Raw genomic sequence first — 25,249 nt, forward strand, 5'->3', positions numbered from 1 at the left:
AAATATAACCATGGCTAATTGCTAGAATTTTGGCCTTCACAATGACTAAACGCCACTCTTGTTTTTCATATATTCCACTGGTGGCTGTAGCTTCAGGCTTCTTGTGCTGCCCTCAGCTAAATGATGTCATGGATGGGAAAAAGATATTCCTAAATGTACAGAAGAATTAGCTGCTTTACCACTTGGAAGCTCTTAATACAAAGAACCAGGGCAATATCAGTACAAAAAGTTGATTACTTTGGTTTTCGTTTCTTTTCCTATCTATTTCTTTAAAAGGTAAGTGCGCGTGGAACATTTGGACCTCGAAATTCAACATTCTGAAAAACAGAATCTGAGAAAGAGAGTTCTCTTGGCTTCTTTTACAAAACGAAACCAAATTTTACATATTACTACAAGGATATCAGCTACAGTAGTAATGGAAAGAAACCAGTCAAAAATTAGTCATCGTTATCTGGTGTTAAATCAGCTTCATCATATCTTCTTGGAGACACCCTATTGAACAAACTTCTTAAGCTATTTTTACTCTCTTTCCGCTTCTGCCCAATGCGAATTGTTTCATCCAATCCAGAAAATGAAGGGTCTAGCGCCAGCCCAGCTTCTAACTTCTTGGTCAAGTTAACAATCTCATAAGAATCCCAAAGGGATTGGCTGAAATCCCAGCTTTCTTTGCCACCATAATACTCCGTGGAGGTTGCCTTGCTCATAGCTTCAAGCTTGAATCTTGACGGCTTGTTCTTGAAATTGAGACGGTGGGCGTCGAATTCAACGGTGGTTCTACGGCTGCTGGAATGGCCATGCCAAGCCTGAGCCACGGCCTTGAGGATTTCAATATCATGTTGTTCATCTTGATAAGGCTCCAGCTGCTTGTTGTTCTTCATAGTGTATTTCGAGTGAGTTGTCTAAGTCTCGGTCTTGTCTTGTATGGGCCACGTTATCTTGAGACAAGAACAACCTCATATTCTTTTGGCGATGGAAACTTGTGATTCATAACTCTGTTTCGTCTTAGGTGTGTGACGTGGCCTTCAGGTTAGGAAGACGTACTCCTCTTCAATATGGGAGGTAAAGATTAATAATTTTAGCACACCAAAATTTATACTATTGGTTTTCTAGAATATAGTTATTTGGCACTTAATTTCATCACTATTCAAGCAATAAATTTAATCAGGTCCTCTATGCGTGTGACATATTTTTTTGTCTAACATAATGGTGTACGAATATTGAAATATCAAAAAGGTAAAATCTTTAAATCCCACATTTAAAATTGTCGAGTTAGTACTGAATTGATATAATCAAATTAAAAGTTTATATAATAAAATAATTAGGGGTTAACGTTCTTAAAAATGTACTCGGCAACCTCAACTTATTCCCGAGGAGACAAAACATTGACCAATAGATTACGATCCAACCTGTTTAACTTAACTTCAAATTTCAGTAGCTTATTGTATTTTTCTACTGCTTGTTAAGTTTTAAAAATGTGAAAAAAGGAAGGAAAAAAAGAAGAAGTATTCAACTCTAGCATTGACAAACACGGACCAGAATAATGAGCACAAAAAAAAAAAAAAAAAAAAAACACCAATCAACATGGACGCCAGATAGAATTTAAGAGTCTACCAAATCAGTTTCAACAGAACACACGCACACTGCAGTAAGTAATCTGAGCAACTTTCAGATTACAACCTATTTAACCTAGGAATTAATTCTTAATACCTCACTAACTTGTAACAGTCTATTACAAGTCACTTTGCAATGACTTTACTACAAAGACTTTACAACTTGACTAACAGCCAAGACACAAACACAAGGGTTTATAATTTACAAAGGGTTTCTTACACAATGCTTCTAAACAAGCTAAGTAGGAATTACACTTGAAGAACTATTACAAAGTTACAACTCAACCAAGGACATACAACAACTTATTATGGGAACTGGTCCGTAGCAGTGTTGTTCTTTATTCTTGATGCACTTGAGAATTGTTTTCTTGATAATCAATAATGGAGAGTGCTTGAGTGAATTCTCTAAGTGTTGGGGAGATTTGTTTTACCTTCCTTGATGTTAATAATACACTAGTATCGTACCCACGCGATGCGTGAAAAGTGCTAGAGAAAAAAATCATAAAAAATTATTGTCTTATTTTAGCTAAATGTAAATTTTATGGACGTATTATAATAAAGACAGTTGGTACAATGACAAATCTAAAGTTCTTGCTTTTATATATATTATAAGTACCCGCCGAGGGGCTTTCGGAAACAACTTCTCACCTCCACAAGATAGGGGTAAGGACTACATACACTTTACCCTTTCCAGACCCATAATGTGGAGTTATACTGGGTATATTATTATTTGTTGTTATATGTACTTGTATAATTCACGGATGTTGTAGTAAAGAAAACAAATACTGAAAGTTGAAGCTATTTCATAGTATAATTGCGTTCATCACAGTAAAGCATAATTAGCTTAACATAACTGTAACCGCAGAACTTTATTCAAAGCATAATAGTTCTAATATGTATGCATTAGTTTATACATAACATCAGAGTTTGATAGTAGCCCGCTTTCTACTTTTAAGATTCCTCAATGATCTCCATTTTGTTTGTTAATAATATCTAAGGAAAGAAGACATTGAGAACGCTCTATGATTATATGTGAATCAAGCATCTGACACATTATAGTTTTCATTGCGATTAAAAAAATATGCCGTAGGTATCCTAATCAATTATAAATAAAGTAAAATTGCTTAAAAATTTTCCAAAGGAAAGCTTTGTACAATTTAATTTTCTTAAGATTTTACAATATTTATACTTTTGATGTTTCTATGTGTTCCCATCAACTTTCAGCCACATATGTCATGGCAAACTCGCGCGAGTTTTGATCATATATCTTTAGCATATTCTTCCATATCTCAATAAAATTATTAACTACATGATAAACTTGATTAGACGCACACACAAAACATACACATAAAATTTGCCCATATGAATTTTCTGTTATCATAAAATGATAGTAAAGTTTTGAGCATCTGATTAATGGGTAAAAATGTGATTATCCTAGCAGAATGCTAATGTGAAAAAGGGAACATAAAACATGCATCTTCTCGAGCTAATCATCTTAGGACACTTTATACTTGACTATTCAAACGTACGTACACACATATACAAACAAAGTAGCGATATCAGAAGATATAGCATAATATCTTTGTTCTTACCATCCATATCACATAAGATGTACTCTTTCCATTCCAACTTATATGAGGGTTGACCTATTTGGGGAGTCAAATAGCTCTTCCTTTGACTCAATTTCAAATATAGATTCTTCGAGTATTTTTTAATAAAATTTACGTATTTGAAACTACATAAAAATTACTATAAGTCTGGATAATCAATAATTCACAAATATATGAAAAGAATTGGAGAAAATTGTAGCCAAAGAAAGAGTTGTTCGACTCCCAAATAGGTCAATCTTCATATAAATTGGGACGGAAAAGTAACTAAACTTTAAGTTGGTCTATATCAAAGACTTGCTTTCTCTCTTTACATATTTATGAAGTTGGGATTTAAGATTATTTCCTCAATAAATTAATCAGGAAGATGAACATACAATACAGAGTAATACATATATTGAAAAGAGTAATTTATCAGAGATACGTGGCCATTTTGCAGTCCTTTATTTAGTTTTAAGCTCCCTATAGGAGTCTTAGAGGTGTTAGCCTAAATAATTACTATGTAGAGTCCATGTGTGTGTTGCAGAGTCTTGGTCAGTATTATATATATTTTTTCTTTACCAAGACCAGAGTGTTGTAATGAAGTTATGCGAACCACTGAACTTGGTTAACTAACTTTTTAAAATTTGTGTCTCACATTTTATGTAATAGACTTCTTCTAGTTTTATATTATGGTTTTATTCTTTATTTTTCGTTGGATACAATCTTCTCTAAAGTTGTAACTTTTGAGCTTTTTGAGAGAATACGAATCTTAGTGGTTAGCACGTAAATATCTCTGTCTGTACCGTCACTATATTTTTTTGCCATGGACTTTGACGTCATTCTCAGGTGCTCTTTTTTCATTTCTTCGTCATATGAAGTATTTTCCTTTTTCTGTAATAAAAAATCTTGATCTTCTTTATTAAATGGTTTGACTTTATTGATAGTGATAATCCCCTATTGTTGCGCCTAAAATTAAACAAAAAAGAAAAAATTTAATTTATTTAGAGAAGAATGAAGAATCCACAAAAAATGCAGTTAAAATAAGAGGAGATATTAAGCCAAACAACTTTAGTAAACATATAAGAATCTGGGCAACATCTCGCTGCAGAAACAGTAATTTTTTTTATAAACCCAACATAAACAAAATTTAAAACGTACAGAAGGTGAAGAGTGTTACTTACAAAAAAAATAAAAATAAAGCTCTCATACGCAAATCAATATGGTTGCTTTCAATGTAGAAGAGAGTTCTCTTAATTAGAACTTGGTTGTTTGACGTTCCCTTACCCAAATTAACCCCGTCTTCCATCCTACTCAAAGCATAGAGTAATAATTTTTTCTCTGTTATGGCAGTTATCCTCTAAAAACTGATGGAGATAAAATGAAAGGGTTAATTGTAAACGCATTTATAAAGATGACAATTATTTGGTCTCTCTCATTTTTTGTCGTGTAATATCCTATATTTCAGTATGCATGTATGCAAGTGGTTGTGTTCAAGTGGATGTGCACGCAAAATGGGGGATGGGAAGTGGGTACGTGATTTAGAGGATTGCATTAGATTTTCCTCTCTTTTGTTATTATTTGTTTCAGACTTAATATTTCAAACTCCAAAATTTTTGGAGCTTTGTCCTAAAGGAGTGTCACTTCGCTAGTTGTTGTTATGCCACTTGGCTTAATAGGATGCCTTTTTCTTCTCCTTTTAATAATATATAGAAGATTTGTGACATCACTTGGGATGATGTAAGCAAGGTAGGTAAAAGACACTCCCCATAAAGTTGACCGCTGCACTGTTTCTGCACTGTAGCGTGTGCAGGCAACAACTTTACAACTGGGGCAGTTGACTTGTGCAGTTTCCTCGGAAAATGGTAGCTATCTGTTCCCTCTGTTGTTCCTCTAACTCTGCAGATTTGAACCATATCCCAAGCTAGAACCTTTTGATCTTAAGGTCTTGAGAATGTGTAACAGGTTCCTTATCTGGTTCTTGACAGTAAGTTTGTCAGATCATCAAAACATATAACAAGGTACTTGTAACCTATCAATGCCTCAATGGAAAGCAAACTGAAAAGTGACAAGCACCAAACACTGCAAAAGGATGGTCCATAGCAATATCATTGCACAAGCATAATCTTTTTGTAACGTACATATGGCTTCCAGCACTTTCCTTGTGCTAATGATATGTAATACTGTTACCATTCTCGAAAAAACGAAGGATTGATACATACAATACAGACAATGCTGATGGCTCTTTCGTTTCACCTTTCTTTTCACCAATAGTATCGTTGCATTATAAACTGAACATCCTTCCAAGTAGGCAAACGAGGAGATGATAAGCAAAGTGCAGATCATTGAAACTTATCCAGGCATGTTATTTGTAACATTTTACGCACAAAGACAGAGGCATTACAAGTAACCCTATTCCTCTATATCATAGTTCAGCATAACCCTGAGAAGGCAACCCAAAAGAAATGATTGCACCTCGGCGCCAATAGTTATTTCTGCACTAAAGGCAGCCTGGTGCACAAAGCATCTTGCGTTCACGCAGGATCCGGGTAAGGGTTGCTCCCCAAGGAGGTTTGATGTGAACAATCTACCCTAATACAAACATTAGTGGCTGCTTCCACCGCTTTGAACCCGTGCTAAGTCACACCTATGTTGCTCGGACTCTCCGAAATTATCGTCCGGTACGTATCGGATCCTCCAAAAGTAGTGTATTTTGGAGGATTCACGGGTGCGATAACATTTTTGGATAGGGTCACACGGAGACAACTTTACCATTGCAATTTTATTCAACGAGACTACATGCACAATAATTAGGCCAAATAACGATTCAAAAACGGGCATAAAACCTATCGACTACAAAAAAAAGGAATGACATCAAACCAAAAATATTTGAAGATATATTGCTGTATCATTTATGGCAACAGGAGTTGTGCTAGTTTGATTCAGAACAAAAGATTGCAAAGCTGCAGTTGATGTTTTGGGGGGGGGGGGGGGGGATGCTCAGTTCAACTTACACCACTTCAAACAGTAAACTCCAAAAGTTATAGTAACACAAAATACATGTTATGACAATGTTCAGTTTCACCAGATCCTACAAACAATCAACTCCACATCAGAGGTTGAGACAAAGATCCACTAATTGGCCATTAGAACAGAACCAATACTGTCAAATCCATTTTGTCATTCATTATCTCAGCTTAATAAAACATGCTTCCTAGCTCTAACAGTCAGCTAGAACATCTTTCAAGCATGACTTGCCAAAATAAATATCCAGTGCATCGAACTTCACATTGGTATGCTAAAGTCGGGCTTCAAGCAAATGTGTGAATTTGTTAAGGAGGAAACTAAAGGTGCCACAAGAGCAAATGATCTCCTTCCCATCAAAATAAGGGAATTCGAAGCAGGAAACTGAAGTAGACTTGCAAAGGCTGACCTATCTTCGCACATACAGCACTTGCCCATCCTTAAATATGTGAACCTGGCAGATTTTTGCGTGCATTAAGGTCTTATGGCATATGGAGGTACTAGCACTGGTAAAATGCCAAGAGAACTAGGTGTCATGTGAACCAGCACTTGATTAATAAGGTCTTATTGCCTTTTCCTGCAAGTGACGAAGAGCTACTGGTGATGTGATTATGAAACAAAGTTGTTGAAATTATAGACTTCGGAAAAGGTGTATTTAATTAGAGAGGCTAAATCTATGAGATTTTTTGAGATGCCAAGTAACAGACAAGAGTGCATTAACTATTCTGATCCATGGCCAATGAAAACCATACTTTTCAGTTATCCATAATTATAAGTATTTCAAAAATGAAATAATTGTTGGAGAAAAATACAAGCACCAATATGACAAATAAATGGAGATATCCATACAAGAAAAAGAAGGAAAGTAAACTACCAGCTATTTAAGCCTCACCACGCCCACTATTTCTTGGTCTTCTGTTAATTTTTCCATCAATTTTTCCATCAGGAGCATCAGTCACAGCCCAGCCGGACCAGGATTCATTTCTTTAAAATCTTCCAAGTCCTGTGATTAAAATCTTAAATGCTGATCAGAGTGGTACACGTATAGACAAGACAGTCCTTTGCTTCAATTATACTCTTATTCTTTCTTTATAACTCCACATCTCTAAGACACAAGCAGTGACAGTAGAAAGGATGGAAAATGCAGATGAATGATCTTGCGAGCTCTTTTCACTCTTCAAGAACTAACTGCACCTTGCGCCCTAAGCAGAACTCAAGCTCTTCCGGGTGAACCTTTTTACTTTTCCACTGTTGGAATTTGGAGAACCAAAGAGGCCACAAATTGCTGGGTGTTGGCGTATATGATGTGGGCACTTATAAAGCAGATCTTTTGCCTCAGAATGCCTACCTTCTGCAAAGAAGGTCTGGAAAACATGTTGGTAGGCTGAAACAGATGGATAGTCCTTGACACTCAACGCCTTCAAAAACTCCACCGCATCTTCCACTGTTCCTGACTTTGAAATATATTGATGAAAGGGTTCAGGAAAAGGTGGATAATTGTGTTTTTTCATCCGGCGAAGGAGATCTAGTGCTTCTTCGAATTTCCTTTCCCCTAAGAGCTTTTGAATTATAAGTTTGTATGTTGCTTGCCATGGGCGCATTTGAAACCTATTCACCATCTCGATCAACAACTGATATGCACCAAAAACTCTTCTCTGACTTAGGAAACCGTTAAGCAGTACATCCAACAGATCAGCATCTGTATCAACATTTTTCTCCATCATCTTAGCAAAACAAAACAGCGCCTTATCAACTTCACCAGCTAAACAATGCCCTTGTATCAGAACCGTCCAAGTCTTGATATCCGGAATGCATCCACATTCTTCCATCACATCAATCACCTTCGAGGCCTCCTCCAGCCTCCTCATTTTGCAGAGTCCATAGATTAATTGGCTGTAGGTAATATTGTCAGGTTCATATCCTGCATCTCTCATAGCTTCTGTTATCTTTTCTGCTTCCTCGAATCGCCCCAAGTTAGTCAAACACCTATGAATGACATCATAAATAATCTTTGAGCGTGAATGCCCTGCTGCCTCAAATTTTCCCACAACTCTAAATAGCAGATCAAGATCTGGGGGATTTGACTGAGCGATGGATCTTAAAAGAATATTACACTCACCAAGTGATGGTTTAAACTGACTGTCCATCATCAGCTCATATAGTTCTACTGCATCTCTCAACATCCTAATCTTCTGAAAATGCCTTGAGATCTTTATATATGTATCAAGATCTATTTCAAAACCAATGCTCTTCATTTCTTCTACCACACTCCAAAACTCTTCAATCGACTCTTCTCGGCAAAGAACCCTAAGAATCCCATTATAAGTAACAGTGTTATGCTGAAAACCTAAACTCCTAGCAACCCATTTGAAAAAGTTGAAAGCTTTAAGTGGATATCCTATTTCCCTAAGTTCCTTCAACACCCTAAGCACAAAATTATCCGACACCGAGAGTTTCATTTCCCGTAATTGTCTCTCCACCTCGAATCCCCATTCTTGTTTCTTAATCAATTCGGACACATCGCTTGCCAAATCACCCATAGCATTTTCTTTAATCATCCTACCATAGAAATGCTTCAAAGCAGTGGCATCAGTTTCCATTTTCAAATTCCTAAAAATGGAATGAATTGACTTATAAGTTTCCTCATCAATAAAAAAACCCTTCTCTTTCATTTCCTTAATAGTAATCCAAAAGTCCTTCATGGAATCCTTATTTGCATAAATTCTAAGCATCAAACTGTACATAGCAGAACTAGGTTCGAACCCCTTTTGGTTAATTACCCATTTCAAGAAATTTCCAGCCTTTTTCGGGTCTTTATCAAGTTTCTTCAGCAGATACATAACAGCTTCATGGGTCACCGGAAAATCAAGTTTTCCTAAATCCTTTTCTAAATGTTTGGACCAGTCGTTGGATAGTATAATGTCTACAAAAGATTGAGGTTTCGATGAAAAGGAAACATTTTGAGGGGCGCCGAGTATAGTAGCAGAAGTGTAAATTTGTGTGGGAAGGGAAGGAGAAAGGTAAAAGTAGTGATTCACCTGAGGGTTGGGCGAGGGAGCTCGAGAAAGCTGAGTAAGAAACAGCGATTTCCTCAGTCGAAGCGAACTCAGGATTCTCTTGCCCTGATTCATGGCTGCCGTGATCTCTCTCTTCTAACGGATACAGGGAGATGCAAAACCCTTGAAAACCCTCTCGTTTTTAGAGGTAGTTGGATTGGCTTAAAAAAAGTACTAGCTTTTAAGTTAAAAGCCAAAATTCATAAGTTGTTAATAACCATTTTGGTTTTTGGCTTATTTTTATACTTTTTATGTTTAAAAGTAAGTGCTTTTAAGTACTTTTTATCATTGTCAAACACCACACAAACTAAAAAAGTGCTTAAAAACCAATAAGCACTTAAAATAAGTCAATCCAAACACCCTCTAAAGTGTCACTTTACTAAAAGACTGATTTAGGCCTTATTTGATTTTTTTAATATTAAGACGTCTGAATCTAAATACACATCTGAATATCAAAATGTGTATTAAGATTAAGACATCTGAATCTGAATATACATCTGAATATATTAAGATGTATATTAAGATCTGAATATAAATAATTAAGACTGTTTGATTTTTAACATCTGAATGTATAAAATTTATCTTTATTGAAAATTAATAAACATAAAATTCAAATGAAATACTAACTAATCTAAAATTCTATCAATAAAATATATAGCTTTTTAAAATACAATAGTTGTTGGTGGTGATGGCTAACAGGTGAATGCCGACTAGAGGTGGTGGTTGGTGGTAGTTTTGGTTGATGGTGGTGGTTCATGCTAGTAGCTAGTAGTGATTGGCAGTGGTGGCGATTATGATTGAGGATGGTGGTGGCGGGTGGTGATAGTTAATAATGGCGGGTGGTGGTAGTAGTTGTGACTGATGAAGGTGGTGGGTTGGTGGTGGTAGGTTATAATGATGGGCAATGCCGGCTGTGGTTGTTGATGGTGATGGGGTGGTCAGTTGTTCTAGTTGAGGTGGATGAGTGTTGATTGTGGGTGAGAATGATATTGGTGGTCGGAGTCGTGGGGATAGTGGGTGGTGATGGTCTATAATGGTGGCGGCTATGATTGAGGATGATGGTGACGTGGTGGTGGTGGAGGTGGTGGTGGTGGTAGCATGGTGGTAGTTGATAATGGTAGGCGGTGGTGGCAATTAATAATAAATATGTGATAGCATCTTAATGAAATTAAGTCTCTATTATAGATCTTAATCATACAGACCTATTCAGACCTAATAAGTGGTTGTGAAGTTAAAAAAACACACTTAATGATTAAGATCTGCATAATTAAGATTCAGACTTTAAAAACAAACGCACTTAATGTCTGAGATCTGAATGATTAAGATTCAGACCTCCATTAAGTGCAAACAAATGAGGCCTTAGTGTGCTTTTAATATAATAATTGTATTGTATCCTGTATCTTACTAACAATACAATTTATCTAATCATTATACAACATCAAAATGATATAATACAATACAATATACTGCATAACAACCATCCAAACAAGCTATTAAGAATTAGACTTAATTAGTGTAGGAAAAGGGTGGGAGAGGAATTTTGTTACTTACAACAGAAAAGGTCTTAATATTTCTGCACTATCGAAAAAGGTTCCAAAAAGACATTCGTTATACTCTTTGGTCATCCTAGCCTCTACCGCTATACTTTAAGCCAGAATTATCCTTAATTTTAACGGAGGAACACGTGGCAGCTCATGAACAAAATGACTCATCTCTTCTTTTTACCCGCTTCATTTAACCTCCGCCCACCCATAACCCAACTCAATGTCACCCCTTTTTGGCAACTTCATTCTTCTTCTTCTTTCAGAAAAAGAAAGAAAGAAAGAAACAAAAAATAGTGGACCACCATCATCAAAGAGCTGGAGCATCCATAGCTGAAAAGAAATCACAACAAAATATCAAATACTCAACTGAATCGGCATCGACAGATATTCCCACGCCAATAAAGCTCGGCGGATATCTCCAACATTATTTTTCGATCAATCACACCATTTTGAATTCTTTTCTAAAATAAAAAATCAAAGAACGTCTTCAAATATTTTCTTTAACAATTTAATTTCTAAGTCAGATTTCACACAGCAATAACTGGTTGGAATGAGTTCTTTAATCAATTTGAAGCTTAACAACTCAAACAACACCTTCAAATCTCCAACAAATCAAAAATTTCAGATTCAAAATTTGTATACGGTTAAAATCGAACCCAATTTTACTATTTGATCGACGTTAGGGAATTGCATCAAAGGTCGGCCTTGCAAAGGATCAGATCGAGGTACGAGGATAAGGCACCGAGTTCGAGGGCCGAGGCACCTATCAAAGATCGAGGCCGATAGCGATCAAGACCAAACGAGATAGGCATCGAGCAAAGCACAATAACAGAAAGGCGAAATATCCGTGATTGACCGAAGATCATGGCGTAAATTTCGGAACAGATCAAATCAAGGGCGATTATTTAGTTAATCATGGAATTTACTTCCGTAATTAGAATTGTACTATAAACATGACTCCTCTACTATATGAAAAGGGTCCTAATCATTTTGTAATCATCTTACATTCACGTATATCAAAGCAATACAATACTTTCTAGGTCATATTCCATGTTTATCGGTTAGTTTGTTTCTTAACTATTTTAGGCACCAATCAGTTCGAGGGCACTTAAGTTCGAGGCTGAATCAAGTTTCAAGGCTGGTTTGCCTTATCATATTGTTAATCTTTACTGCTAATTTCTACTTTTATCAATTGGTATCAGGTAAAATCACGTGTCCTTAAAATCATATTATAAATTTAATTGTTATTCAATTTTTAGGATAAACAGTTTGGCGCCCACCGTAGGGCAAAGGATAATAGTGATTGGCTGGTATTAATCCTCATAACACACACTTCTTTACGTTTGTTCTCGTAAGTGTCTTTGATTTCAGGAATCAACATGTCTGATAGGTTTGAAGTGTTCTTTGCCTTGTGTTTTGATGATCTAACAAACTTAATGTCAAGAACCAGATAGGGAACCTGACTCACTTGGATTACACTTCATCTAACGGATTCCAGCCAAATGTGAACTTGCTACAGCTTCAGGAGGTAGGAACCCAAACAAGGACCTGATACTCTTGTGGGTTCCTCACGGCAGTACAAAGTCAATTGGACACAGCTAGAAACGAAGTGACTGCCTGTACTGTTTCTGCCGCACTATACTGTCTCTAGCGCCCACTCATTCTCTTACCATATAAAGTAATCACATCATTTCAAGTGATGTGATTTAGGTGTACCTACAATGATCTTATACAAAACATCACTCGAAGGTTTCTGTTTCTCATTCAAGCCTCTCGCAAAAACTGAGAAATCAATCCTCATGAGCTTGAAGAACAAAGCTGAACACAACTACGGACCTGTTCCCAAAAGTTAGCATGTTGTTGTCTTAGTTGAGTTGTAACTTTGTGATTGTACTTATTATATCTCCTAAATTTCTTAGCTAGAAGCATTGATTAGGAATCCCTTTGTAAATTCGTAAACTCCCTGAGTTTATGTTGTGACTAGGTGTAGTCATAAGCAAAATCCTTTGTAACCGCAGTGTGACAAAGTGGCTTGTGGTGGAAACATTACAAGTTAGTCAAAGCCTTTGTAACTAGGATAGTTATAGAGTGACTTGTGATGAGAGCATCACAAGTTAGTTGAAGTCTTTGCAATAGGGTTATTGTAAAGTGGCTTGTAATAGGGAGATTGCAAGTTAGCGAAGTTAAAAGCCTACAGGTGTAGGTCGTGGTTTTTTGATCCCCTTGTGTGGGATTTTTCCACGTAAAAATACTCTGCCTTATTTACATACTGTTATATTAGCATTCTCAGCAGAATCTTATAGAGGACCAAGTACTCTACTGTTTGGTGGACTCATACAAACTAACAATTGGTATCAGAGCGGGTTCCTCCTATCAGGCTAACACCTAGGAAGGATCCTCATGGCTGCTCCACCAAATTTTAAAGAAGGTCAATCGACCACCCAAGTTCAATGGACAATACTATGGGTGGTAGAAAGCAAGAATACACGATTTCATCATGGCTGAGGATTGTGAGTTATGGGATATCATATGCGATGGTCCTTATGTTCCAACCAAGGTATTAGAGGAACTTCCTTTTTCAATGACAAAAACCAGCAAAGAGTACACTGAAGCAGACAAGAAAGCTGTTGAGAAGAATTTTCGTGCCAAGAAAATTCTAGTGCATGGAATAGGACCTGAAGAGTACAATAGAATCTCAACCTGCGACACTGCCAAGGAAATATGGGAAGCCTTGCAAACAACTCATGAGGGAACTACACAAGTAAAGCAGTCTAAGATCGATATGCTCACTACCGAGTATGAACTCTTTAAAATGAGGGACGATGAATCCGTTCAAGATATGCACACAAGATTCACTTCCATCATAAATGAGCTACACTCACTCGGTGAAGCTATTCCCAGAAACAAGCTAGTGAGGAAAATTCTCAGTTTTCTGCCTAGCTCTTGGGAAAGCAAAGTGAATGCTATTACTGAATCAAAGAACTTACAGGAGCTGACCATAGAAGAGCTGATCGGAAACTTGAAGACCTATGAGCTGAAGAGAAAGATAGACAGTGAAAGAGGAGAACCAAAGAAGGAAAAGAATCTGGTACTCAAAGCTGATAATAATGATTCAAGTGAGGAAGACAGTGACATGGCTTACTTAACCAAAAGATTTCAGAAGAAGGTCAGAAGAAATGGAGAAATGCTAAAAGGGGACGACTCTAACAGACCAAAAAACTGTGATCTTTGTCACAAGTGTGGAAAGCCTAGACACTTCATGAAAGGCTGTCCTCTCTTGAAATAAGAATTCTTCAAGGACTTCAAGAGAAAAGGATCCGCTGACAATACGATGAGACAGGCTCTTGCAGCATGGGGGATTCCTCTAGTGAGTCTGAAGATGAACCTGATATTGGTGATAGTTCCATTGTGGTAGTTGAAGGCGAGGAGTTTGGAGATGACTCAACGTTTGCTCTGATGGCTTAATCAGATGATGATGAAGACAATGTCAACAAAGAGGTAAACTTCAGGGAAGTTCAGAGAAATCTGAAATCCTATTCTCCAAAAAGACTTATCTCTTTAGCTAATGTATTAATTATGTCACGACCCAAACCGAAGGGCCGCGACGGGCACCCGGTGCCTTACTCAACCGAGTACCAACGTAACATATCTTTCTTATCATACTATCAAGGGTAAATGAGATAGAAAACATGTCATGAGATAACAAGAATAAAACATAAGGGAATACTCAACATATGATGACCGAACATGATATACAAACTTATACATGTGACATACGGGCTTATAAGGCCGACATGACCATTTGTAAACTCAAGACATAGGCCGACAAGGCCATACAAGTATCCATACACCTGACATCTGTCTACAAGCCTCTAAGAGTACATAAAATCATAAAGGTCGGGACAGGGCCCCGCCATACCAATCAATACATATCCAAAGCATACTGACCAAGTAGGCAACTCCGGAGCAAGTGGAGTACACCAACACCTTCGCTGAGCTGATAGCCTACTAGGAGGAATGTCAACCTGTCTATCGGGACCTGCGGGCATGAAACGCAGCATCCCCAGGCAAAAGGGACGTCAGTACGAATAAAGTACCGAGTATGTAAGGCAGGAAAGCATAAATAAGAACAGTAATGTAAAGAGAGATAGAGGAGATACAACCTGTAACATCTGAGTGCCTCTGGGGGCTACTGACATGAAATGCATAATACATATATATACATAAACTTTTAAAAACATACGCCTCTGTGGGCATCATCATCATCATATCATACCCGGCCTCAAAGAGGACTCGGTAAAAACGTACCCGGCCATCATAAGGCTCGGTAGAATCGTACCCGGCCACGTGGAGCTCGGTAAACCCAACTGATCAGTGGTTGCACAATAGGTGCCATACCCGGCCGACTATAGCGCGGCTCGGTAGAGTAAAGTAGATACATATATAATGCATGCTGGACTCATGGAGTCACGTTCTAAACCTTTTGGAGTGACATAAGGTCATTGCACCATCGATTAACATTATGGACATCATACCATCAATATGAACTTCACTAGGACTCAAGGATCATATATACTTTCTTGGAATAACTTTGTAAGGAAAGAATAACATGGACAACCTTAGTTGCTAGGAGTAGATTCATTATGAAATAGCGTATCGTTTATGTTCGTTTCACTTTAGATCATGCCAAAAGAATGAAGGAAGAGCCTTAACATACCTTAAACATGTTGAGTCCTTAATACCTTCTAAGCAACTCTTCAAACAAGTCAACTCGATCTATCATAGCATAAGGAGATTCAAAATCAGTGTTGAGCAAAGGCTAAGTCTGTAACTTAAGCTAGTAGCTCGTCTACGTAAATTCGGGCAGCATCTCCCTTGTAACAAGGGCCTCCTCCAATACCATATACCAACAACAACAGCCAGGGAAGTCCAGCAACCTATAAATATCAATAACAAGACACCATATAACAACAACAAGTCACAACTACTTCACGACGAGCGGCAAGCTCCGATTGGAATCCGTATAACCCATATCACCCCTTATAGACTTCTTACATTAATTTAACAGTATCATTAACATGATAATGAAGTCATTCATCAATGATTCCATCCTTATACCATATATTTATAACAAAGGAAACAATCCTCAACTCCAACTATCTTCAATTAGTAGCTTTATTCACTAGTTCATGTCTACTCCATCCATTTAACTTAATCAACATCAAGATAACCTTAAGCACATGCAAGAACACAATACACACAACTCCTATAGTAACTTCAAGTCGAAATCCAAGTTATATTCAGCTCACAACAACCCTCAATAGCAATACAACACCATAGAAGTGACTTAAGCTAATCCAAGTACTATCTTGTAGTTTATCATCCTAACAACTTAACCAACATACAAGCAAGCTTAATCACAATTAGTAGGCTGTTATACTCACCTTAGACAGCAGCAACAACTTGGAATTTCATCCAAATACAGCCCACAACAATCCTCAATGACAACACAACCTCAAAGAGGTGTTGTTCTTCACTAGAGCTAAGTTTTGATGTTGAGATATGGTGTAATCACTTTGGAATCACTTCAAACACTTGTGGAATCTGTTTAGAAGGGTTAGGAGAAGTTTGGAGACGAAGTTGAGTTGAAAATAAGTGAAAAATAGGCGTCCAAATCGTTTATAAAGTGAAGTAGGTCGACCACCGCCTAAGTGGGTCCCATTGGGAGCTGCTTGCGCGGTCTCGCGAAAATGCGAATATCTCTCTACTCCGATGTCGTATTGACGAATGGTTTAATGCGTTGGAAACTAGACTCGTAGATCTTCAATTTGATATGTAGATCATCCATTTATGCCAAGTATATTGGGAGAAAAGTGCATCTACATTTGACCTAAATTTCAGCACATTATAAATGCAACTTGTGATGATCTTTGCTAACTTTTGTTCCATAACTCGTTTGACTTAAAAACATAACACACGACTATCATACGACTACAATAACTCATAAATTAACCTCCTCATCATGTTAATCACCCTAGTCTCACCCCAAAAGAATATGTTATAACATTCCAAACTTGTCGATTTTTGACGAAACTTATTTTCTTCAATTCGTTTAGCGACTAAGCTTTCCAACCCTTTTGGTACTTGTTATTCATGATCTTAAATATTTGTAACCTCCAAGGTAACATGATTAACTTACTTTATTTGCTTCCAAATATAATCTCATTTTCGAGCTTACATCAATGACTTACGACGTACTCTCACGTATGAAAACTTGGGGTGTAACATCATTCCCCCCTTTGGAACATTCGTCCTCGAATGTTGACTGATACGCTTATCAGTTTCATAAACTATGGCTCTTACGAATACTTTAATGCTCATCTTGCCATCTAAGCAACTGTTTTGTGAATAAATCTAAACGCTTGGGCATTCCCCCCTTTTAGGCCTCTTTGTCACGCCATGACATGTGGTCGGAATTCTTCCAACATCGTAACATTTGCTACCTTATGTCATGCAGTATGTACGACTGTGTTCTTGTATGAGCGCCTAGCGACTCTTCTTCCCTTTTTCCTCCATCTTTTAGCCAATCTCTAAGCCTCACTTTATGAACATATACAGAATTATGACAAGCTGTCCCTCTAGGCTTCTATAGGTGTACTGATATCTTTCGCTTGGTACTTTATCGAACTTAAGACTATTGTTATCTCTTGTTTCATAGCCTTGTATATCTATCCTTATGGATTTACTACATCTAGGTAGGTTATACTATACCATAAAACTTACTTCGGTTTATTATTACCGAGGTTTGCTACCCAACTCCAGGTTACTCTCTCGCTGCTTATCCTATGTGTATAAATCTAAGTCCTTTAGTGCTTCCTCATTATTATTCATCTTAAGAATAACAAATAAATCTCATCTCGTACTTTGGAACTTGTACCCATCTATTGTTTATTCACCTTAATGTTGATCTATAATCTATCACTGATAACTTGCAACCTCTTACGTAATACACTGTCACTAGGGCTCACATCTTATCGGGGAACATCTGAAGTGATTTGCCCGATCCACCATGGGACGATACTATACCTCAATAACCGTATTTCATAGCATCCTAACATGATTCATCTTATGGGGGTATTCCAATCCCGTGCAATTCATAAAATCCCTTTTCTTTAAATTATTCCTCAATCAAAGGCCTAAATGTCATCCTTTTATCTATCACAATTACACCCTTATTCTACTAACGGGGCAGCATTTCGTCTCTTCTAATTGCTCCTAGTCTTAGACTCCTCTGTGTTCATTCAGGCTGTACCGAGCTTTTTATTACATATGGAAATCATCAGCTCCCTTGTTTTGATGGATTTAATCCCGAGGACATACATATTCTCGTCACCTTCTCACTCACCTTTTCATATCCTTACTCCTATCTACCTAAAACCTTGTTGCTCTACAATGCTTCACCTTAGGACCTACACCGATCTATTTATACTACTCGCAACCTTCCTTTAACTTGCTAGAACCGTAAATTTCCTTTTGTGCCTTCTCAGTTGTCCTTAAATGTAAGCAATTACTTTTCGTGGTCGTTCTATCACTTGTTGCATGAATAATTGGCTTGTCTTATTGCCCACGAATACTGTAATTTCCTGTACCTCATATGATCTCAAACATCTCCTTTGATTTTTTTTTTCCATTCATTAGCCACGATAGGTGCCACTTTCTTATGGAGTGTATACAATATTGTAGCAAGGCTGTTGTTATAAGATCATTTACTCTTTAGCTCACTATGCTTAGGTGGAAACCTTCTTCCTTATTTCCTCAACTAATCTTTCGTTGTAGTACTTAGAGAGACCTTCTGGCTCTTGTAAAGTTGCGAGCTTGTTATATCGTACACCTGAAGGAAATTTTCGTTGTTCTTACTTGCCTATAATAATCCTTAGTTACATAACTTCATGCCCTTGTGCTCGTAGGGTTACTTTTAATCTCAAATTTTAATTGTCTCCTTATTGGCACTCTCTCTTATTTTCATAAAACTTAAATGGTACCTTTAACGGTCTCAACTCCTATCTGAAAATTTTCAGATGATTGCAATCTCGTATCTACGAGACTGAATTCCCTATGCTGCGGTTCACTACATTTATCTTGCATGATCTATTCATTTATCTGTGACTTCTTGTCTAGCCATAACCGGGCTCTTCCTGAATCAACTACTAATTACTCGTTGGTCCATTCTCATATATACATATATTCTGCATAATCTCTCTTGGGTTATTTTCTTTATCTTAACTTACCACTCGTACTGGCTCCTTATGTATCAAGTGTTCATTCACACTTATTTATCAATAACGTCTGGTGTGGGAACCCATACTGCCTCTCTCCGACGGCGTGCTTGTGTAATGTTCTGGAGTCGCAACATATCTGTAGGAACTGAACAAATGCAACATCATCCCTTTCTCCTTTTTACCACATTCTTCCTTTACCATTCCATAGTTACCTGAACCGCTTAATTCCGACTTAATACCATATCACACCATATTCCCCCCTTTAGGGGAGTACTAAGATTTAGTACTACGACAATCTACCTATAGATGTTTCACCTCTTCATCGTTGGCATCTTTTCACATCATCAATGAACCTTAATAGTCTTATGGTAACCTTCTGTACAAGGGATAACTTAATTTCTTACGCACTAAGGTGACACCTAGTGTAACTGGCACAGTTAGTCCCTTAATATTAACTCTGTTCAGAGTGCTTGCTTTAGGAAAGCGTCTTCCTAAATGACCTTCAAAGGTTATTCGTATGTTGTCTATTCTATTACTGTTGGAACACGATCTCTGAAATTCTCACGATGTCGACTATTATCAAATCCTCCGGTCCCTAATTCATGTTCGGTTCTATCTTGTTTACTAGACCATACTAATTTCTATTACTACGGGGGTCTAATTTTTTTTTTTCTTCTGGTAATCATGTTCGAGTCACCAACTCAATTCTCGTATGAGGATATAGCCTTTTGCCTATACTCTTTTATTGTCTCAAGGCCTGTCACCTCTTGTCTATTCCTTCACTTGACTGTAGACTCTATCATTGTGTCATATTTTGATTTACCGTTATCACCCATTTATCACATCTTACTCATAATACTTTATTTACTCTCTTCTTATTCTCCTACTAATACTTCTGTTTATCACCTTATTCTGAAAACTTCAATAAAATATTCTTTCGCTTTTAACTCCCCTTACTCCATCCACTGGCTCTTCGGGTCGCCTAACATTCTCTCTTTACTAGGGACGGGAGCCATACAAAGGTAAATATTTATCTCTTCTAGGATTGTGCCGATCATCTCAATTTTCTGGACATTCTAGTATTTCATATCTAAGTGTACTATTCTAGATTGCACCATCGGGGTGTCTCACAAGGAGAACTATTACAACATTTGCAATAACCCTCGGAAATGTTAGCTAATGATAATAATCCATCTACCATCTTGGGTTACTCTAACCCCAATTGGATCTTACTATCCCCTTCTTCTCTTAAACTATATTTGCCAACTCCCATAGGGCATAACTGAGATGGGTGGGGCCAATTGTATATATCTCTGTAATTGTTGAAAGTAACTCATAATACTTATGTTTCTCTGCCTGAATTGTAAAAACTGATAATCTTCACTAACTGGATACCTCGTACCCTTCTTCACCTTGCTTCTTTTGCTTGTTGAAACTTGTATCTACCTTCTGATTCTCTTATTACTTTTTACCATATGGGTGGATAGATGTTCATGCCTTGGGGCTCCTTATCAAGAAGCTCACACAACTTAGTACACACATAATCTGCTGAAGAACTTACATTTACTCATCATAAGCATGATGCAAAATCGAGTTCCTCTAACTCAGCTCTTCCAGAGCCACATTCAATCTCTTACCAACTGTCTTTGTGGATGTAGGTATCGTTGTATTACGACTAAAGTCGAATTTAGGAGTTTGAATTCTTACAACTGAGCTCTACCACACGATCTAGAATAAGAAGAAAGAGTGACAGTCCTAAATGCCCTGTAGCCTCCTGCTTATAAGTGTGGTGCACGACACACCCATAAACAAGACTCTACTAGACACGGCTTGTAGACTCCCTAGGACAGAACTGCTCTGATACCACTTTTGTCACGACCCAAACCGAAGGGCCGCGACGGGCACCCGGTGCCTTACTCAACCGAGTACCAACGTAACATATCTTTCTTATCATACTATCAAGGGTAAATGAGATAGAAAACATGTCATGAGATAACAAGAATAAAACATAAGGGAATACTCAACATATGATGACCGAACATGATATACAAACTTATACATGTGACATACGGGCCTATAAGGCCGACATGACCATTTGTAAACTCAAGACATAGGCCGACAAGGCCATACAAGTATCCATACACCTGACATCTGTCTACAAGCCTCTAAGAGTACATAAAATCATAAAGGTCGGGACAGGGCCCCGCCATACCAATCAATACATATCCAAAGCATACTGACCAAATAGGCAACTCCGGAGCAAGTGGAGTACACCAACACCTTCGCTGAGCTGATAGCCTACTAGGAGGAATGTCAACCTGTCTATCGGGACCTGCGGGCATGAAACGCAGCGTCCCCAGGCAAAAGGGACGTCAGTACGAATAAAGTACCGAGTATGTAAGGCAGGAAAGCATAAATAAGAACAGTAATGTAAAGAGAGATAGAGGAGATACAACCTGTAACATCTGAGTGCCTCTGGGGGCTACTGACATGAAATGCATAATACATATATATACATAAACTTTTAAAAACATACGCCTCTGTGGGCATCATCATCATCATATCATACCCGGCCTCAAAGAGGACTCGGTAAAAACGTACCCGGCCACGTGGAGCTCGGTAAACCCAACTGATCAGTGGTTGCACAATAGGTGCCATACCCGGCCGACTATAGCGCGGCTCGGTAGAGTAAAATAGATACATATATAATGCATGCTGGACTCATGGAGTCACGTTCTAAACCTTTTGGAGTGACATAAGGTCATTGCACCATCGATTAACATTATGGACATCATACCATCAATATGAACTTCACTAGGACTCAAGGATCATATATACTTTCTTGGAATAACTTTGTAAGGAAAGAATAACATGGACAACCTTAGTTGCTAGGAGTAGATTCATTATGAAATAGCGTATCGTTTATGTTCGTTTCACTTTAGATCATGCCAAAAGAATGAAGGAAGAGCCTTAACATACCTTAAACATGTTGAGTCCTTAATACCTTCTAAGCAACTCTTCAAACAAGTCAACTCGATCTATCATAGCATAAGGAGATTCAAAATCAGTGTTGAGCAAAGGCTAAGTCTGTAACTTAAGCTAGTAGCTCGTCTACGTAAATTCGGGCAGCATCTCCCTTGTAACAAGGGCCTCCTCCAATACCATATACCAACAACAACAGCCAGGGAAGTCCAGCAACCTATAAATATCAATAACAAGACACCATATAACAACAACAAGTCACAACTACTTCACGACGAGCGGCAAGCTCCGATTGGAATCCGTATAACCCATATCACCCCTTATAGACTTCTTACATTAATTTAACAGTATCATTAACATGATAATGAAGTCATTCATCAATGATTCCATCCTTATACCATATATTTATAACAAAGGAAACAATCCTCAACTCCAACTATCTTCAATTAGTAGCTTTATTCACTAGTTGACGTCTACTCCATCCATTTAACTTAATCAACATCAAGATAACCTTAAGCACATGCAAGAAGACAATACACACAACTCCTATAGTAACTTCAAGTCGAAATCCAAGTTATATTCAGCTCACAACAACCCTCAATAGCAATACAACACCATAGAAGTGACTTAAGCTAATCCAAGTACTATCTTGTAGTTTATCATCCTAACAACTTAACCAACATACAAGCAAGCTTAATCACAATTAGTAGGCTGTTATACTCACCTTAGACAGCAGCAACAACTTGGAATTTCATCCAAATACAGCCCACAACAATCCTCAATGACAACACAACCTCAAAGAGGTGTTGTTCTTCACTAGAGCTAAGTTTTGATGTTGAGATATGGTGTAATCAATTTGGAATCACTTCAAACACTTGTGGAATCTGTTTAGAAGGGTTAGGAGAAGTTTGGAGACGAAGTTGAGTTGAAAATAAGTGAAAAATAGGCGTCCAAATCGTTTATAAAGTGAAGTAGGTCGACCACCGCCTAAGTGGGTCCCATTGGGAGCTGCTTGCGCGGTCTCGCAAAAATGCGAATATCTCTCTACTCCGATGTCGTATTGACGAATGGTTTAATGCGTTGGAAACTAGACTCGTAGATCTTCAATTTGATATGTAGATCATCCATTTATGCCAAGTATATTGGGAGAAAAGTGCATCTACATTTGACCTAAATTTCAGCACATTATAAATGCAACTTGTGATGATCTTTGCTAACTTTTGTTCCATAACTCGTTTGACTTAAAAACGTAACACACGACTATCATACGACTACAATAACTCATAAATTAACCTCCTCATCATGTTAATTACCCTAGTCTCACCCCAAAAGAATATGTTATAACATTCCAAACTTGTCGATTTTTTGACGAAACTTATTTTCTTCAATTCGTTTAGCGACTAAGCTTTCCAACCCTTTTGGTACTTGTTATTCATGATCTTAAATATTTGTAACCTCCAAGGTAACATGATTAACTTACTTTATTTGCTTCCAAATATAATCTCATTTTCGAGCTTACATCAATGACTTACGACGTACTCTCACGTATGAAAACTTGGGGTGTAACAAATTACTACCTTTCATTATCTTATGGATGATAGGGATTCCTTGACCTTAGAACTAGAAGAATCAGAACAAGCTAGAGACGACTTAGTGGCTGTAGTTACTGACCATAAGAAAATCATTGAAATTCTTAGAAAAGAAAAAGGTGATCTGTTGGCAGAAATTACAGACCTAAGGGAAACATTAGTGAAACCTTGGACTAAGTCAAAAGCTGAAAATTCTGGAAAAGGAAAGGAGATAGCCAGTGAGGAACACATTAGGCTTGAAAATGAGGTGAAAGATATGAGATCTAGGATGTGTGCTGAAATTGAGAAAAACAAGCAACTCCATGCTAATCTATAAAGAGTAAAGAATGATCTTGAAAAAGCTCTAAAGTGGACCTGATCCTCAGAAGCCACCACTGCCTTGCACACTCATGATTGTGGAAACAGGCAGGGAATAGGGTTCCAAGGGAAGAAAACTCCTCACTACCGTCACAGCAAGTACGTCACTATCTCTGATAACTGGCCTTGTACCCAACGTGGGAACACTGGGCACTTCAAGGAAGATGTCCAGGCCAAGAATCAATTGATTCAGAAAAACAGAGTGTTTGCTGAAAAGGTGACTACAAAAGAGGGACCAGGTACAACTAACAAAAATTGCACATTACCAGCATGGACCAAGAGAACTCTTATTCATCCTCTTACCTACTACAAGGGACCCAAACTTGCTTGGGTTCCTAAAACTAACTCTTAATCTCTTGTGCAGGGAATAGTAAAAGGAAGCGGTCAACAATGATTCATGGATAGTGGGTGTTCAAAGCACATGACTGGGAACACCACTGATTTTCTTTCAGTAAAAGCCCTTCAAGAAGGGAGTGTATCCTTTGGCATGGAAAAAAGGGGTACATTCTTGGAGTTGGAAAAGTTGGGAAGTCAGTCATTCATTCTATTGAAAATGTGTACTATGTCAACGGGCTTAAGTACAGTCTCTTGAGTGTCTCTCAAATCTGTGATAAAGGAAACAAGGTGGAATTCTTATCTAAAATATGTACAGTCACTGATCTTGTGATCGGAGAAATAGTACTTGTGGCCAAAAGATACAAGAACATCTATGTTGCTGATCTCGAGTCCTTACAGAGTGGTGATCTGAGTTGTCTGAAAGTTGTTGATGATGATGCTGAGCTATGGCACAGAAGACTGGGCCATGAAAGTTTTTCTCTTCTGAACAAACTAATTCAGAAGGACCTGGTCCATAGTCTGCCTATGTCACAGTTCAAGATGCAAAAGGTCTGTGATACCTGTGCTAGAGGAAAACATGTGAAGTCCTCCTTTAAGTCTAAGAGAGATGTGAGCACCTCAAAGCCACTAGAACTTCTGCATATGGATCTCTGTGGACCTATGAGAGTGTAAAGCAGAGGAGGAAAAAGATACATTTTCGTGATTGTGGATGACTACTCCAGATTCACATCGACCCTGTTTCTCAGAACCAAAGATGAAACTGTTGAGGTTTTTGTGGCCTTTGTGAAGAAAATCCAAGTGAAGATGGAGTCTAGAGTCGCATGCATTAGATCCGATCATGGGACAAAATTTGACAATGTCAAATTTGATGAATTCTGCAATTGAA

General features: G+C 37.8%; 2 protein-coding genes across 3 annotated transcripts; both read right to left on the reverse strand.

Annotated features, from left to right (window-relative positions):
- On the reverse strand, positions 438–878 carry LOC109224327. The gene has a single exon (XM_019388914.1). The coding sequence runs from the start codon at positions 876–878 to the stop codon at positions 438–440; it is 441 nt and encodes a 146-aa protein (XP_019244459.1).
- LOC109223673 (pentatricopeptide repeat-containing protein At3g48250, chloroplastic) lies at positions 6,220–9,428 on the reverse strand. Of its 2 annotated transcripts, none has more exons than XM_019388071.1 (2): positions 7,113–9,428; positions 6,220–6,797 (listed from the first exon to the last, which is right to left on the reverse strand). In XM_019388071.1, the coding sequence occupies exon 1, from the start codon at positions 9,349–9,351 to the stop codon at positions 7,423–7,425; it is 1,929 nt and encodes a 642-aa protein (XP_019243616.1). In that variant the 5' UTR covers positions 9,352–9,428; the 3' UTR covers positions 6,220–6,797; positions 7,113–7,422. The 2 variants fall into 2 exon arrangements, with proteins under 2 accessions (XP_019243616.1, XP_019243615.1); XM_019388070.1 differs by having other exon boundaries at positions 7,095–9,428.

This window comes from Nicotiana attenuata, chromosome 3 (genome assembly GCF_001879085.1).
Source record: "Nicotiana attenuata strain UT chromosome 3, NIATTr2, whole genome shotgun sequence".
In the NCBI taxonomy this organism is placed as follows: Eukaryota; Viridiplantae; Streptophyta; class Magnoliopsida; order Solanales; family Solanaceae; genus Nicotiana; species Nicotiana attenuata.

Bases quoted from the DNA above. Each gene is read 5' to 3' on its own strand.
- LOC109224327 (XM_019388914.1), bottom strand. From the start codon at position 878: ATGAAGAACAACAAGCAGCTGGAGCCTTATCAAGATGAACAACATGAT.
- LOC109223673 (XM_019388071.1), bottom strand. From the start codon at position 9,351: ATGAATCAGGGCAAGAGAATCCTGAGTTCGCTTCGACTGAGGAAATCG.